General features: G+C 61.4%; 3 protein-coding genes across 3 annotated transcripts; all 3 read right to left on the bottom strand.

The window, feature by feature from the left end:
• Positions 1-4642: 4642 nt before the first annotated feature.
• Positions 4643-9023, bottom strand: DHX58 (DExH-box helicase 58). Its single transcript, XM_071728744.1, has 12 exons — positions 8579-9023; positions 8274-8475; positions 7974-8164; positions 7639-7755; positions 7281-7407; positions 7010-7192; positions 6669-6925; positions 6402-6551; positions 5958-6119; positions 5472-5662; positions 5176-5272; positions 4643-4945 (listed from the first exon to the last, which is right to left on the bottom strand). Exons 1-12 carry the CDS (start codon positions 8744-8746, stop codon positions 4766-4768), a joined length of 2025 nt encoding a protein of 674 aa, XP_071584845.1. The 5' UTR covers positions 8747-9023; the 3' UTR covers positions 4643-4765.
• Positions 9024-9219: 196 nt separating this feature from the next.
• On the bottom strand, positions 9220-15853 carry KAT2A (lysine acetyltransferase 2A). Its single transcript, XM_071728742.1, has 18 exons — positions 15224-15853; positions 14480-14603; positions 14244-14389; positions 13847-13936; positions 13544-13725; positions 13215-13406; positions 13011-13117; positions 12763-12870; positions 12542-12678; positions 12225-12433; positions 12017-12143; positions 11807-11917; positions 11587-11730; positions 11197-11311; positions 11052-11088; positions 10858-10921; positions 10592-10676; positions 9220-10313 (listed from the first exon to the last, which is right to left on the bottom strand). The coding sequence occupies exons 1-18, from the start codon at positions 15449-15451 to the stop codon at positions 10120-10122; spliced, it is 2400 nt and encodes a 799-aa protein (XP_071584843.1). The 5' UTR covers positions 15452-15853; the 3' UTR covers positions 9220-10119.
• Positions 15854-16331: 478 nt separating this feature from the next.
• On the bottom strand, positions 16332-17157 carry LOC139788636 (heat shock protein 30C-like). The gene has a single exon (XM_071728747.1). The coding sequence runs from the start codon at positions 17084-17086 to the stop codon at positions 16481-16483; it is 606 nt and encodes a 201-aa protein (XP_071584848.1). The 5' UTR covers positions 17087-17157; the 3' UTR covers positions 16332-16480.
• Positions 17158-17345: the final 188 nt, after the last annotated feature.

Genomic DNA, 17345 nt, shown 5'->3' with positions numbered 1-17345 from the left:
TCTCCCGTGGAAAATCCTCTCCTCCCCGTGTCCCTCCTGCAGCCGAGCTCTGCCAGGCCCCAGCTTGCACATGGGCATGGAGCTGGGCTGAGAGCCTGGCAGGATCCCAGGCAGCCTGGAAAAATCTGTCCTAATCCCAGCCTCCAATTCAGCAGAGCACGGGGACCACACAGAGCACCCGGAGCAGGACAGAGCACCTGGAACAGGGCAGATACCCTGACCGGGACAGACCCTGCACGTGTGACACAGCAGCCAGCACTGGGCAGGTAGAGCCCAAATCTACAGCAGGGTCACCTTCGGTATGGCAGAGCTGCACAGTCCTCACTCTGCAAGGGGAGCAGTATCTCATTTCTTCCTCAATTAGCTCCTGATTATCAGTGTCCCAGGGCCCCTTTCCAGTCTCTGTTTAATGCACCATTAATAATTCATTTCTCAGATAGCAAGAACACAGCGCGAGGTTAGGGCTTTGTGACTAATAAGTACCAGAGCAACCCTCATCTCCAAGGGACAAATGAAGGGAAAAAAAATAAAGAGAAAGAATCAAAGATAATATGTTTTGTGGCCTTTAATCAAACACTGAATAAAGGGTTTGATTAGTCAGGTGAAGAACACACAGGCACACTCCTCCTCGGTGGCTGCTGGGAACCCACACCTCGCCTGCACCATCCCACTGCCTTCCCCGGGGGTGGAGGGGGAAACTGAGGCACCCTGGACATTCCCTTAGACACCCTGTACATCCCAGCCCCTCTCCTCTGTGGGATGCAGCAGCTGGGGACATCTCTGCAGGGGGTTGGGGCAATGGGCAGGTCAGGACCAGGCTTTTCCCATCCAGCCAGGCAGAGCTGAGGAGCAGGAGAAGGGCTGAGCCAGTGCTGGCTGTGGAGCTACGAGGAACCAGGCAGCACCTTGGCAGCTGCACATTCAGTGTGACGACTTCTGACAGATCCAATTATAAAGCCAAGTCTCAGCAGAATCGCAGCCCTGAGATTTAGTGCATGAAATTTTGTTTGGGAATTTTCTGATATTGCAGCTTTTGCAGCACATCCCCGTGGGCCTGGGCTGTCCCGGCACCCCCTGAGCCTTCCTTAGGTCTCACCCCACTCTGCTGCATCCCCTTCCTTCCCCGTGTCCCACTGATACACAGCTCAGATGCAGAATCACTTAAAATATGGCAAGAGAAGGAACACCCCTGCAGTGCTGAAGCAGGGGGTACCTGCAGCCTCAGCCCTGAGATACCCTGGGCAGCCCAGGGACAGTGGGGCTGGGATCAGGCACCATGCCTGTAAACCACTTGAGCTTCCAGTAGCTGAGGATTTGCTCAGACTTTTGCTGCACAGCCCTAGGACAGTATTTTTAGCCCAACTTCCTAGAAAAACAAGGTGTGCAGGCACAAGGCAGCATCTGCCTGGGCATCAGCACCTGCCCAGGACCCTTTGGCCAATTTTAGAAGATTGATGGGGAGCTACTGGGAAAAGATAATTGTTTTCCTGCTGCTCCATCCTCTGCCCTGCACAGCTGAGCCCAGGCCAGCAGCAAGGAGGAAGGTGCTGGGGTGTTGGGGGACCTTGGTATACCAGAAGCAGCACTGGCCCTGCAGCACCCTGGGCACGCATCTCCCCGTGCCACCAGCATGGCTGGCATTGTCCAGCCACATGCCAGGGAGTGTTTTTAGCCTAAGCAGAATAAAACTGCAGTGATTATATTTCCTGCCTCCCCATTTAGGGCGGGAGGGAAATTGTTTGATGCTAATCCCCTTGTTTAATCCACCCGCAACCTGACATGCGAAGAGTTAATCTCAACTCCCAGCAGTCGTGGGTTGTGGGGACACTGGAATGGAGCAAGATGAGGATGTCCCCATGTGCTTTGCTCCCCGCAGTGGAGCTGAAGAGAGACAGAAGCAGTGTGGAGAAAGGGCTCTTGGTTTTCAGGATTGAGTTCTTCCATGATAAGCATTTTTTCACCAGGCTGGAATTTCCCCTGGTACAGAAAGGGAGGCTCCAGCTGTACCAAGAAAAGTCACCTCAGGGGCTGATGTCTCCCTGGGCTCTGGCAGAGACACCACGTGACAGCCAAATTTTCAGATGTGCTTGGGAAAGACAATCCAGTCCTCAGTTCCCCTTGCCCACAGATGCCACTGGACTCATCTGCTGCTGCCCCAGCCCACATCCCTGCAGGGCCAGTCTCAGGGGCAGGACAGAGCAGCCCCCAGGCCAGGACCCCAGGTCCACTTTGAGAAATGTGCCCATGCCCCTGCTCCAGCCATACTGCACCCTCCTTCCTGCAGACCTTGTGCCTGATTTCGAGTTTCAATTTGTGGGATTTTATCTTCCAGTTCTTGTTATTCCTCTCTCTCAGCTAAGCTAAAGAGCCCTTTAATACCTGGCAGTTTTCTCCCTGGGAAGGTACTTGCACACTGTAATCAAGTCACATCTCAGGCTACTTTTCGATAAGCTAAACAGATTGAGCTCTAAGTCTCTGCTAAACACCCAGCCTCAGGAAAGGGCCAATCTGAGGCACTGCCAGAGTGAAGCCAGGTTTTTTTTCAGCTGGTGCATTGAAAGGTGAATTGTCACTTTCTGATGCACTGATGATAAATGAAGTGGGCTGTATAAAAATAAATTGTTGCATTGCCCTTGCTCTGGAGAGGTCTGTGAACATGCAAGGCTGCTGGAGGCATTGGGGGGTGGGGAGGTGCTGGGGAAGGAGGACAAGGACACTCCTGGGGCTGTGTCCGTCCCCATGCCAAGCCCTGGCCTGGCAGCCTGTGGGAAGCTCACCTGCAAAAGGGCAGGTGGGAAACACCTTCCCTGCACTTCTGGCAGCAGAACTTGCTGCAGCAGCTGTTTGTCTGTCTCTACTTACAGGCAGGGAGATATGATGGCCAGGAACCTAAGTGCTTTGGGGAGCTGAGACAAGCAAAGATGCTTTGAGCCACAGACTTAAAGCCAGAGGTTATTGACAGGCTGTGTGAGTGCCCAACAGCCAGTCCCACAGCCCTCACTAATGCCCCAGTATTGACAGGCCAACTGGTTGATGAAGTGGGGCTTTAGGCTGGTTTAATCACAGGACAAACCTGCCCAGAGGGACGAGGGAGAGCGGTGGCACAGAGCAGGGTGCAGCTCCCCCTGGGCTGTGGGATGAGCTGGGGGAACACAGAACCCCTCCGGACAGGGGTCTGACCCACAGGAGGAGGAGGAGAGGTGCAAAATGAAGATCCTGTGCCAGGGTGAGCTGGTGATGTGCTTGGGCAGCCCTGCAGCACCCAGACCTGGCTGCTCAGCCTCCCTGAACCCCCATGGCTCCAAAGCTGGTTTAGCAGCATGATCCAAGACCTGATGGTTGTAGGAGTGACTGAATGGCTTAGCAGCCACTGCCCCTGTCCTGTGATGCAGCAGCAGCAGCACATCAGAGGAGCCTGCCCTCAACAGCCAGGGGAGAATAACGGAGGCCACAGGGATGGGGGTCCCTGCAACCTCACACAGGGTGCCACAGCACCCTGGGCTTCAGCCATGCCAGGCTGGCTCTGAAGAACACCAGCTCTGAAGGGTGTCAGCCAATGTCACAGCACCAATCGCTGCAGCTCCTGACTGCCAAGCCCAAGGTGACCAAGCCCGTCAGGAAGGAGAAGCCAGACAGAGATGGGGTTAAAGCAGAGCTGCACAGGGAGGAACAAGCAGAGGCTGGACACTAACCCACCTGCAAGATCCACAGCATGATGCTGTCCTGGCTCTGCATCCCATGGGGTCAGTTGCACTCTCCAAAACCAGGAAAGCTTGGTTCAGTGTTGCAGAAATTCTGCTTTGGAGCACAAGAGTGGACAGCTGGAGTCATCTAGGCTGGGCAAGGGGTTGTACCAACCTGAGCTGAGGGCACTCATCAGGTTAACTTACAGCCTGGATTCAACCAACACAAATCAGGGCAATTTGGGCTTAGCAAAACGACCTGGGGGCCCTGCAGGAGGGATCCTGCTTGGGGACAGGCAGGAGAGGCCACCGGAGCCCACAGAGAGCTACAAATAACTCGAATGGCCTCATTACCCACTTTGCAATGAACAGAAGTTTGGCTTCATGCTTCCCCCAGGGCAAACTCCGTCTGAAACTGGGCTATGCCCCATAGTGGCCACAGCCGCTGCCCTCGAAGCCAGGCAGGGGACAGAGAGCTGCTGCCCGCACCGGGGAACCCCGCTGGCCGGTACCGTGCAGCGGTACCGCAGAGATCCCTGCAAGGCACCCCGGTGCCGCTGGAAGAGCCGCTCCTTACGGGACCCCTTGTGCCCCCTTCACAGCGCGGGGCCCCAGCACCTCCCGGGGCACAGCCTGAACCTCCCTGACCCCCCGGGCATCGCCCTCAGCCCCGGGCCGGGGCTTCCCTCTAGCGACCGCCGGCGGGAGAGCACGGCCCGGGGAAGGAACGCGGCCCGGTCTCAGGGGACCTGCAGCCCCCGGTAGCGAAGCCCCCTGAGGCCGGGCCAGGGTCCCGCCGCGCCCCCCGGCAGCCCCACGCGTGGGTCCGGACACTATCTGGTGCCTGCCTAGGCACCTGGCGCCGTGGGACCCGGCCAGGCGATGGGTCCGGTTGCGGTGCGAGGGCTGACCCGCACCGAAACTGCCTGCGGTGGATGGAACTGCCAAGGCTCCTCTCCTTCCCAGCGCACACACGGGGCTTTAATGGAGGACAAGAGGCTTCACAAAGCGAGGCCTGATGGGGAGGGTCCCACTGCCCCTGGAGTTGGCCCGGAATAGTCCTCTCCTGAGCAGTGCCCACGCTAGAGGGACTGGTCAAGGACACTGGAGCAATACTCCAGGTAGTCAAAGTCCTCGATGGGGAACGTCACGGTGCTCCACTTCTTGTACTTCCTCTTCTCAGCTGGTGTCTCCACCACGAAGTTTTTGATGCAGAGGATGGGCAGCTTCACCTGCTTGTAGATCATCTCAATTCCCCAGCCCTGCATGATTAAGGAGGGGACAGTCACACCCCACGGTGTCCCCGGCTGCCAGGCCAGCGCCTCCCTCCCAGCCTGCACCCCCCTCCGGGGACAGTCACCCATGTCCATGCCACACGTGTCACATGGGCACATGCTGAGGGGACACACAGCCCCATGCCTCAGCCAGGACACAGGCATGGCCCGACCTGCCCCTTCCCTGCCGTGGGGACGCTGCCGTGTGCTGTGCTCACCTGGCTGCACCTCTGGCATGCGATGCGGCAGCTGGGCTCCCAGTCCTTGAACTCCCGTGAGAACTTCAGTTTCTCAGATACGACTTTGTAACGGAGCCTGCAGAGAAAAGGCCAAAGACACTCAAAGAAACAAGGCAGCGTGCATGTTCCCATTGTCACAGTCTGATGGAGTTCCCATGGCCTCCCTGGATCCCTGTCCCCAAGATAGAGCTAGCAGGAGGCTACTGCAACCCCCAGACATCCTGGGTGGGGAGCGCAGCAGCTCCTGCAAGTGTCACACAACACGGGGCTCCTACCTGAAGCTGGGGTTGATGTTGACATGGTGGATGCCCTCCACCGTGCGGATGTCGCTGCCACGGCACACGGCCACGTTGCAGTTGATGCAGTGGAAGTAAACAGCATCTGGGTCGTGCAGCCGCTGCTGCTCACTGAGCCTGGCCTCCTTCATCAGCCAGCTGGCAACGGCTGCTTGCTGCAGCTCTGTGATCTGCAGAGAGCAAGGGGAGGCCAGGGGTCAGCAAGGGCAACGGGCACATACAGACACCAGACATGGCCTTGGAGAGAAGAAGCACCACGCTGGAGAGTGAGTGCCACGTGGGAGGACAGGATGGGCATGCACTGCCCTGGGCATGCACTGCCTTGGGCATCCCTTCCCAGGTGCCAGTGCTGCCCCAGGGGATGGCAGGCAGCCACAACCAAGTGCTGCTTGCTGTGTTCAAGCAGCAGCCATGGGCAGGAGCTGCCTGTCCCTCCTGGTGCTCAGGGCAGTGCCCGGCACTCACCTTGAGGCGATATTCCTGCTCGGGCATTGCTTGCACCACTCTGATTGCCCTCTCCATGAGCTTCTCCAGTTTCTCGTTGAGCAGCTCACGTGAGACCTCTCTGCTGTTGGCTTTGGCGAGGATGGAATAGACGCTGTCCTGGGCACGAGCACGACCACGAGCCTGCAGCAGAAGGGCCCACATACTGCTGTCAGCAGAGGAGGAACACAGCCAACCCCCCCTGCCTCCCTATGCTGCCCTGTGAAGACAGATCCACCCTCCCCACCCCGCTGTGCCTCACCAAGGCAATGCTCTGCCAGGACTAGGCTTATCCCCAGGGAGATGCCCACAGGCATGGGGGATATGAGAGCCCCCATTTCCCAGCCCCATGGCCTTGGGGTGTCCTGGCAAGCGGCCCCCAACATGGGGCTGGGCAGAGTGGCCAGAGGGAGCCCAGGCAGCTACCTGCATCATGGCAATCTCGTTTGTCATCAGCCCATAGGAGACCACGATGTTGCACTCAGGGATATCCAGGCCCTCCTCAGCCACGCTGGTAGAGAAGAGCAGGTTGAGGGTTCCCTCGCGGAACTGTTTGATCACATCCTGCTGTTCATTCTGGGGAGAAAGCGGGGGCAAAGCTTCAGCAGCTGCACAGGGCTCTGAGCAACGCCTGCAGCACCCACAAAGCGTGCAGAGACGGGAAGGTTCAGCTCCTTCCCACCCTCTGCTCACCGGTGTCATGTGCCTGGCCTGGTCGCTGTAACCAGCACCAGTGAGGACGGCAGCCCTGATGTGGTTCCCACGGAGCGCAGCTGTGTCCTGCAGCCAGCTGAGCAGGCTGTGGGCACTCTGACGGGTCTGGGTGAAGACAATGCCACGAGAAGTGCCATGGGGCTGGAAGTGCTCCCGCAGGATCTCCTCCAGCTTGCTCAGCCTGGGGTTCTCATAACGCTGATCTGTGGCGAGTGCCTGCAGGATGCTCCTGTTCTCTGTGCAGGTGAGGGGGGGTCAGGAGAGCTCCCTGTGTGCCCAAACACAACCAGCACCAACCCCCCTGCAGGCCCCTCTGTTACCCTCAAAGATGGCTGTGAGGAACTGTTCGGTGGGGTCCTTCCTGTCCTGCTGGGTGGCATAGAACTGCTGGAGGCACTGGAAGGCATCGATCATCCTCACCGCGTCGCTCACCAGCAGCGCGTTATTGTACTTGCGCAGGTGCAGCGCGCACACCCGCTGCTTGTGACAGAACGTCTCTGCCGCTGGCGAGGGACAGGGCATGCCATGGTCACAGCCTGGCCCCACAGCCACCAGCTCTGCCCTGCTGCACCCACCCCACAGCCTCCTCACCCCTCGTCTCCAGCTCCACGATGCGCTGCTCGTAACTTGGCGTGCCAAAGTCCTGCGGCAGGCTGGGCAGCTCCATGTGCTGATGGATCTGCTCCATCATCTTCTTCAGCTGCTCACCAAAGGGGTCCTGAGAACAGGGAGAGACTCAGGACAGCCTTAGAGGCACAGACCAGAGTGGGCTGTTTGCATGGTAGGACCTGGATGGCTGCAGGATCCCCCAGCACCAGAGCTCTAGGTCAAGTGACCCCTCAGGTTGGTCCATGTTAAGTGCTGGTGGAACACAGCCCCCAGTAGGGTTCTGAGGGTCTGATCTTCCAGCCGGTGAGCAGCCCTGTGGCTCCCACCAGCAGCCCCTCACCTCTGCTCTCTCCTGGCACAGGTCATGCTGCTTCCTAGGCTCAGGGACATGGCTCTGCAGCTGCTGCAGCTCCTCTTGCACTGATGTGATCTTCTCGGTGTCCAGGTTGGCACAGATCTGAGAAGGCAAGACCCTGCTCCAAGTCCTGAGACACCCCAGCAGCCCAGGGGATGTGGTGCTCCCAAGCACCCCTGTGAGTTGGGGGATGTCCCCCCAGGGCTGCCCAATGGCCATCAACAGCCACTCCAAAAGAACAACTCAGTACACCCCAGGGCAAGCTGTGCCCAGGGCTGTTACACCCTTGCCCCAGCACAGGACAGGGGTGCAGGACCCACCTGCAGGATGTGCTCCACAGCCCCCTCAAAGGAGGTTGCCCCCCCAGTGCCGGGGGACGCGGTGAGGCCCAGGATCTGTGGCAGCTCCTCCTGCCCACCGAGCTTTCGCTGGAGGTAGCTCAGCATGATCTTGTTGTAGACGGCTTCCTTGTGAGTGTGGTGGCACTCGTCTATCACCAGCAGCGAGAAATCTGTGCCAGGTGAGGGAGGGGAGCAGGGTGAGCACGGCAGAGGCCCAGCCAGGGCAGTGTCCCCTCAGCCTGCTCATGGGGACAGCAGGGTCTGGGGTCCCGAGCCCACCTGTCAGCTCCACACGCGTGTCCTCCTGCTTGCTGCTCAGCGCGTTCTGCAGGATCTGGGCCGTGCAGATGACAATGTGACTCAGCTTTGCCAGATTGGCGAAGAAGAACTTGTGGCTGCTGTCCCCACTGATGGCCGTCACCACGAAGTCTCTCCGCAGCTCCTGGAACTCCTTCTGGGCGTGCTGCTCCACCAGGTACCCCTGTGCCCATAGACCCTGCTCAGCACCGGGACCCCCCCGCTGCCCGCGGGCAATGGTGCCCAAGGAGCCCGTGGCAGGGGAGGGGGTCCGGGGTCAGGGGCACCTTATTGACCAGCACTGCCACCCGCCCGCCCGGGCGGTTCTCCAGGTGCTGCCGGCAGACGTGGGCAGCGGCGCGGGTCTTCCCGGCCCCCGTGGGCAGCCAGATGATGCTGTTGAGGCCGCGCAGGGCCGGACCCACCGCCTCCCGCTGGTAGCCCCGCAGCTCCATCCCCGCAGCTCCGCACACCTCCCGCGGCCGCTGGTTCCGGCTGGGAAGCGAAACCGGAGCAGCGGCTGCTGCCGGAGCCCCGGCTGGGGGGGGCCCAGCGAGGGGGGGCTCAGCCGGCCGCGCTACCGGCACCAGGCGGGCAGCGGGGCCGGGCAGAGCCGGGGACAACCGAGAGGGACTGAGCCGGCCCGGAGCGAACCGAGCGGGACCCCACCGGGCTGCCGTTCCCCTGCCGTCGCTCTCGGCCTGCCCGCAGCGGGTCGGGTCCCCCCCAGGGAGCCCCAGTCACGGACAGAAACTGAAAACGAAACGGGGCGGAGCGCACCGGGCCGCCCCGGGGCCGCTCCCCTCTATTCCAGCCCGCCCGGGGGCTCTCGGAATCCTCCCATCCCTCTCCCCAGCTCAAATCCCCCTTCCCCCCAAACAGCCCCGCCTGCCACCCTAAGGGCCGGGTCCAAGGATGAAGCTAGGTCTGCAACAAGACATTTATTAAAAAAACAAAATTAACCAAAAACAAACCCCAAACAAAACAATGGTCAAGTGGAATGGGTGGAGGGGAGGGGGATGGAAGGGGCTGCTCCCACCCCAGCAAGCGGCAGAGCATCACCAGCACCCACAGAGCAATGACAGCACAGGGTTGGGAAGGGGACAAGGCAGCAGGTGACCAAGCAAGAGGGGGGTCAAGTCACAGCTGGGGTCTGCACTCCCCCTCCCAGCTCCCAAGGAGGAACAGGGAAAACAAGGAGGGGCTGTGAGCAGGAGCAGAGCATGGGGAGGGGGTGCCAGCACAGCACCAGGCACCCCCCAGCAGCCCCTGCCCTCAGAGCAGAGCAGAGGGTGGAGCTGATAAGAGGCATCAGGAGCTTGGGGGCACAGGGGTAGATCCCCCCCTCACAGCAGGACCCTGGGCCAGGAGCAGCATCGCTGCCCACAGCCAGGGCAGGCAGGGCTGAGCCCACCATACATTCAAGAGGAGGGGCAGGGAGTGCCTGGCGTGGACGGAAGCAGAAAACCAAAGCACTTGCGTGCCCCTGCCCTGCCATGGAGAGCTGGGGCAGAAGGCACAACCCTGGGGAGGGGGCAAGCGCCAGTGCCGGGGGGGCTCCTGGCCCCCAGCGAGAGGTAGGAACTCAGCACTGCCCTGGGCAGACCCTGACACAGCAACTCCAGCCCCACTGCTCCCCCCCAGGAGAGGCAGCTGAAAGCTCAGTGAGAAAAGCACCAGGCTCCCCCTGTCCCCTCATCACCCCTCCCAAGGGAGGGCCCAGCTCGCCCCGATCGCTCCAGCAGCCCCCAGAGTGGGGCTGGGTCCCACGGGCAGCCCTGTTCCTCCTGGGGGACCCAGTGGTCACAGGTGGGTCCAAGCCAGCTCCCTACTTGTCAATGAGCCCCCCCTCCTTCAGCTTGAAGTAGAAGAACTTCTCCAGGGTGTTGGCACACTTGCAGTAGTCGCTGTCAGGCGGGTTGTACTCGCGGCAGTTGGTGATGATGCGCTGCAGGTCAGCAATGAACAGCTTCTTGGTGACATAGTAGCGGTTCTTCAGGCGCTCAGTCATGGTCTTCAGGTCTGGGGGCAAGGAAGGGTCAGATCCCCCCTCTCCACAGAGAGGGGAGAAGGGGGGTCCCCTCTCAGGGGGTATGAGAGGGTCACGTCCCCCCTCTCCTCTTCCCCTCAGCCACAGAGCTAGACACCAACCAAGGGTCCCAACTCACCCTTCCCTCTTCTGGACCATGCTGGAGCTCCCAGCACCCCAACCATGATTCCCCAGCACAGACCCCATGATGGGCACCCCCTGCAGCCCCCACTCCACCATCCTGCCCGGGGGTCCAGGTATGACCACCTACCAATGGGGAAGCGGATGATTTCATAGTAATCCGGCGCCTCTGACTTCTTCACGGGCTCCATGAAGGGCCACGCACTGGGGTGAGTCTGGGGGAAGGACAGGGCAGGTTAGAGCAGGAAGCCCCTGCCTGCCCCAGCACATGGGGATCCTGCCCTTTGTGCACCAGGGTCACACCCTCCCATGTCCCCCAGGCCCCTGAGGGAGGCAGCTCTGAGGGTTGACATGGGGATGGGCACCCCAGAGGGGAGGATCCCCTCCCATCTGCACCTTGATCTGGGCCAGGAGGTTCTTCAGCGTGGTGTAGAGCTGGTCTGGATCCTTCAGCTCCTTTCTGCAGGAGAAAACCAGTGGCTATCAGCCTGGGGGGTGGGCAGGCACCCCCCATCCATTGCCCTCACTTCCCCATCCCAGTGACAGAGTGAGGAGTAGCCTGAGCCAAGCCCCCCCCATGCAGGACTCACCCTTTCTCCTTCCCCAGTGGTTTCCATCCTGTTTCTCCTGGAAGACAAGGGGCAATGTCACCACATCTGCCTCCAGCTCACAGGCAAGGGTCAGAGCCCTCGGGCAGCCCAGTCCAGCCCTCCCCTTCCCCACAGCAGGACTCACGGATGCCGGGGACGCTCTCGATGGGGATCTGCCTCACGCCCTCCTTGAAGCAGGTCAGGCCAGGATAGACCTTGCGGATCTGGGCTTGTTTCCTTTCAATCAGCTTCTTAATGATCTGTGGTGAGAAGGGGGTATGTGAGCAGGGACCACAGGATGTTCCATGGAGCCAAATCCTCACCCACCAGAGTGGATGCCCATGGCTGGAGCCAACTCTGGCCACCACATACACCACCCCCAGTGTCCCCTCTGGCCCCTGAGCTGGCTCCAGAGGAAATTCAAGGGACAGTGTCCAAGGGCTGACCCATCCCCAACACCTCCCCCCTGCCTTCACTGGGCATAGTCCAGATCAGGTAGAGCCTGGCAGTGCCCACCTGCCCATGGGACAGGTACCTCCTTCTGCTTCTTGATGATGTGGGAGAGTTCGGTGTAGGGGATGCGGGGGTTCAGCTCACACTCCATCAGGGTCGCCCCCTCGTAGTCCTTGATGTAGCCCAGGTAGCGACTCTTGGGGACCTTGATGTCCTTGGAAAAGCCCTGGAGGGAGAGGGCAAGTGGGACGGAGCTGGGGGGAAGGAGGGTGGAGAGGAGCTGCCCTGGCCAAGGAGCCCACCTGCTTCTTGAAGTAGCCAATGGCATACTCATCTGCGTAGGTGAGGAAGTAGAGGATGTTGTGCTTGATGTGGTACTCCTTCAGGTGGTTCATCAAGTGTGTCCCATAGCCCTGGGGGTGATGCCATGAGATGCAGAGCCCCTGTGGCTCCCCCACCCTGCATCCACTACAATCCCCCTGGGTGTCCCCCACCCACCTCCCTGCTCCCACCTTCACTTGCTCATTGGAGGTGACAGCACAGAAGACAATCTCCGTGAAGCCCTGGGTGGGGAACATGCGGAAGCAGATCCCCCCGATCACACGGCCATCCTTGATCAGAGCCAGGGTCTTGTGCTTCCTGCAGGCAGCACGGCGAGGGTGAGAGGAGACCCTCGCCACCCCCACCCCACCAGACCCCCTGCACCTCCCAGCCACGCACGGGTCAAAAACAAGGCGAGTGATGTACTCCTTGGGCATGCGGGGCAGCTGGTGAGAGAAGACGTTCTGCAAGCCCACCAGCCACATCAGGATCTTCTTGTTGGACTTTTGTGAGAGCGAGTTGCCAATCACGTGGAACTCGATGATGCCGCGGCGCTCCTCCAGCCGCGCCGTCTCGTCCCGCGCCGCGTTTGCCGACAGCAGGCTGGTCTGGAGGGGCAGAGAGGGCACTGACCCCAGCACAGCCTCTGGGAGGGGAGCCCCATAGTTCTGGGGAGCACCAGTGCCACCTCAGCATCTCCCCCCCTATCCCCATACCTCGGGGCCCAGCATGGCAGCGGGGTCCGTGATGGTCAGCATGACCTCGTTGACCAGCTCCATGGGGATGTCTCCCATGACACGGATCCGCTTGGCATCTTCCAGCGTCAGGCTCTCGGGCAGCTTCCGCTTCTCTCCTGGGGAGCAGAGCCAAACGGCACATCCAGCACTGGCAGGGACCGAGGAGGGTGTCGGATCCGCTGGGCTGGGGCCAGCCCTACCTGGCAGGGGCTCTGGGGTGCTGGTGTCCAGGCTGGAGGCAGAGCTGCTGTTGCTGAGCTTCTTGCTGAAGAGCGGAGTGGTGGGTACAGCAACGGTGCTGACTGCAGCTGGAAGAGACCAATGATGCCTGTGACTGCCAGAAGGGAGCTCATCACACCACAGCAGCCCCACTGTGGGATGAGGCTCACCCACACTTTGGGTCCTTCACCCTGCAGCCCCCAGGTGGGGGAAGCTGCTCCCATGATACCTGGGCGAGACACCAGCTGAGCACCCTCCGCAGCAGGCACTGTGAAATCAGCCTCCCAGATGGGAGAGTTCTCGCCATAGATCTCCTCCTCCAGCATGGACAGGAACCTGGCAGGGAGCAGCACTTCAGCTGCACAGCCCCATGGCTCCACGCTCCTAGAACCTTCCCAGCCGTACAGCAGCCGTCCCCGCCTTGGGCACCTACTTGGGGAAGTGGGTGAGGATCAGCGTCCGCTTCTCTGGCACCAGTTTGTCCTTCTCTACCCGGAATTTCTCCAGCAGCTGCCGGCGGGTGACGGTGAAGATGGACTTCAGGAGGCTGCGCCCAAAGACGTGGGTGGTCTCGTAGCGGGGAAGGCTGTCACAGCTCTGTGGCACGTGGCAGTAGCACAGCCACCTAGGGGACAAGGACACGCTCCAGCGATGCGGCTGGAGCGACCCCAGAGCATCCGCATCCCTCCTGGGACACCACTGCAGGGAGCAGGGATGAAGCTCAGCCTCGGGAGCAGGCAGACCCCCAACTCCTGCCCTCACCTCGTGTAGTTGACCTTGTAGGTGGCCACATCGTCATTCTGGGAGCGCTGCCGGAACTGGGATGGGGTCTCCAGCTTCCAGTAGTTGAGGCAGAGCAGGAACATCTTGGAGAGCTCGTACATGGTCTGCCGCTCCTTGGGTGGCAAGTGGCTGAACTTGTACTGGACAAAGTTCAGAACTCCCTGGGGAGAGGAAGAGGCTGTGGAGCTGGGGCTGCACCAGAACCCCCAGTGCTGCCCGCTACGAGTAAGGGGACTGTGTAAGAGCAGTGAAACAACAGTACAACACCTAGCAGAGCCCTACCTGTTCAATGTTTGGCTTCTCAAATGGGGGGCTCCCCAGGGACCCCTCAACCACAGGCTGGCTCATCTGCAGGATGCATTTCCGCAGGAGCTGCAGAGAGACCGTCAGACACTGTTACTGAGGTCCCCAAAACCAGGTGCAGCACAAGGAGAGGGGGTAGCAGAAGGGTGTGGGGGCTGCACCATTTCACACAGCCAGGCAGGTGCCAGGGTCCAGCCTTGAGCAAGACTTCCCTGGAAACCTCACTCCCTGAGGAATTCACTGTTTGGAACACAGCTGCTCCCAGGGCAAGGTTGGTGTTTTGGGTGGAAAAACTCACAGCCCCCAGGTACAAGATGGGCAGCAGGAAGTAGTCCCAGCACTCAGCAGAGCTGAGGGACCATAGCATCAGACACACCTTGAACAGGTAGAAATACACCTGCTTGGTGTCCGTGTCCTCCTCCTTGTGCACCGACATGAAGAGGTTCTCCACATCCACCACCATGCCCAGCAGCCGGTTGATCTCCTCTTCAGAGACGTTCTCCAGGTGGGACACGTGGTCCGCTGCAGTGGGAAGAAAGCCGTGGTGAGGCCACGGGTGGGGGGGGTGGGGTGGGCATCGCTGCCTCTCCCAGGGGGTCTTGGGGGGGTTACCCAGTGCATGGCCACAGCTCCGGCAGGGCTCACTCAGGTTGGTCACTGGTGGCTGCAGGTCCATGCGGGGGGCAGTGGGGGGGTTGGGGTTCTTCCAACCATTGCACTTGCAGGCGTCGTTGGCCTGGGAGGGGGGACAAGGCAGTCACACAGCAGCCGTGTGCCGAGGCTGCTGCCATCTCCTCTCAAACCCACCCCAACACCCCTCCTGTCTGACCCAGCTCCCGAAGGCTCTCCCTGACTTCCCCTGCGTGCAGCCCCAGGAACCTGCAGCCCCTGCCCACGGATGTCCCTGCACCTCCCTTGCACAGCCCAGCACCTTCTGCCCATGCAAAGCCCAGCGCCCACCCCCGCATCCCATGCGTGTCTCAGCATCTCCTTCCTGCACCCCATGCGTGTCCTTGCACCCCCTTTTTCCCCCCTATGCAAAGCTCAGCACCCAATTTCTGCACTCCCATCCTGCATCCGTCTCCTCGTGTACGTTCTTGCACTCTCCTGCATCCCTTACCCACGCATGTCCGTGCATTCACTCCTGCATCCCCTGCAGAGCCCAGCACCCCCTTCCTGCACCCACTGCACCCCCCACCCATGCATGTCCTTGCAGCCCCTCCTGCACCCCTCTGCACAGCTCACCACCCCCCACTCCTGCAGCTTCTTGCATCTCCCACCCATGCATAACCTCACCCTACTTCCTGCACCCCCTGCACTGCCACCAACCCCCGACCCGCTACCGGTGCCGCCCACCTTGCAGGCCGAGAAGACCCCCAGCTTCTCCAGCTTCTTGCCGCGGGGGAACCCCCGCACCTGCGCTTTGCGCTGACTTGCCCGTTGCTGCTGGCTCAGCCCGGGACGAGCCGGGTCGCTCGACCCAGTTCCTCCCGATACCGTCCCGCTCCCCGACACCACCGGCCCCGGCCCCGGCCCCGGCCCCGTCGGGGGCCGCCCGGGCTGCGCGGCCTCCGGCTCCGCCATGCCGGGACCGGCGTGTGCTCCGCGCTCACTGCGCCTGCGCGCCGGGCACGCCGGGATCGGTAGTTCACCGGGATGGGTTTGGGCTGGATCCGGTAATCCCGGGGCCGATTCACCTCGCCCGCAACCCCGGAAGGGAGCGGAGCCCCCGTCCGGGGCTGCGGACGGTGTGAATCGGCCAGAAAAGGTTTTGATCCGGACATGACAGGGAACGACCCCCGTGAGACCCCCCCGGGGAGGTACAGGCACCGCGGAGCCGTCATCACCCACCCACACCCACAGCCTCCCCCCATTCAGCTTCTCCCAACCCTCCGGTACCCGGTAACGAGTCCGGTTCAAAGCTGCGCTGCGCGGCGCAGCCCGCGTCCCAATATGGAGCGTGGCCACGCCCACTTCGCCATATACAGTGCTAGGCCACACCCCCTTCCTCGGTGCTCTACTTAATAGGAAATATGGGCGTGGCACATGGGCTCCGCCCAGCAGTGGAGGCGTGGCTAATATATGGGCGTGGTCTGTTCCCTCCGCCCATTCCGCGGCTCCCAGCGGCGCCGGGAAGGTGCCAGCAACTGGGGGAACGAGCGGGAGGCGACTCGGGGGACACATAGAGGGCACGGGGGGGGTGGCACGGCCCAGCCCAGCGCTTTACCGAGCGGGAGTGTCCCAGCACCCCCTGAAGACGGGAATCGGGGCTTGGGGAGATGTTCAGGGTCCCCCCTCCGGGGGTGCTCCGCAAACTAGAGACACCACCACCCCCCCCCCCAAAATCAACCCCCTCCACCTGGGGCTGGGGAGAGGTGTCAGTCCCCGGGCTGCCGTCCCGCTTCGTGGGCACTGCCCGGAGCGCTGCAAAGTGCCGTGACAGCAAACACAGAAGTCGCACAGGTAAAAGTTAGGAAGATTTATTGCATATCAAAAAAAAGCTACATGTTCTGGGTGCAGACTCCCCGCCGGGCCGGTCCCCGGTGCGGTTCCCGCTCTGCCCCCGTAGCTGCCCACGCCGCCGGGCTCAGCCCGGTCCCGCTGCTCTCCCCGTCACGCCTTCGCCCGCTCGGCTCCGTCGTCGGTGCTGGTTGTCGCCTCTGCCGCCGCCGGACCCATCTGGATAGGGACGTTCCTCTCCGGAACGGCGGGCAGGGCCAGCCGGGGGGCCTCGATGCGGAGCTGCCCCTCCTTGGACAGGGAGCAGGTCAGAGCCTCGGCGTCCACCTCCTCGGGCACATCCCACTCCCGCTTCAGCACCTCGTACTTGTAGGAGAAGGAGCCCTTCTCATCCGTGCTCTGCGTCTCCTTCTGCCCCACCAGCACCACTTTCCTGCCCACCACCTTCACCGACAGCTGCTCCGGAGCAAAGTCCTTCACGTCCTGGCAGACGGAGAAGCCCTCCCCGGAGCTGGGGCTCAGGGATGCGCTGGGGGCTCGGGATCCCGCGGTGATGCCGAGCCGGCTGGGGCTGCTCCCGCTGCTCAGGAACTGCTCGAAGCTGCTCATGAACTCCCGTGCCCGTTCCATCTCCAGCCGCAGCTCTCGCTCCAGCTCGGCGAACAGGGTGCCTGGATGTGGCCAGAGGGTGCGGACGGGTCCCAGCCAAGGGAATAGCGAGCTGGACAGAGGCGTCATGAAGTGCGAGCGGCAAAACATCTCTGTTCTCTCTGTGTGCTCCAGTTTCGTATTGTGGCTCTGCTCGGCGCTGGCCCGGTCCGGGGAGCAGCGGGTTTTATCCTCCCCTGCCCAGGGGTGTGCCCCTTCCAGAACGCTCTCTCCCCACGCTCTCTCCTAGAGCCATCGCCTATTTTTGAGAGGCTGATTACCCTCCAGCCAAAATAGCAGCGCCTGCTTCTGGGGACGAGTCACCCGCCGCAAATAGGGACCCGCAGTCACGGCCGGGGGCTCTCGGGTT

This window comes from Heliangelus exortis, chromosome 29, assembly GCF_036169615.1.
Source record: "Heliangelus exortis chromosome 29, bHelExo1.hap1, whole genome shotgun sequence".
Lineage (NCBI taxonomy): Eukaryota > Metazoa > Chordata > Aves > Apodiformes > Trochilidae > Heliangelus > Heliangelus exortis.
The sequence above is the reverse complement of the archived record's forward strand: the minus strand, read 5'-3'. Positions and strand labels throughout refer to the sequence as shown.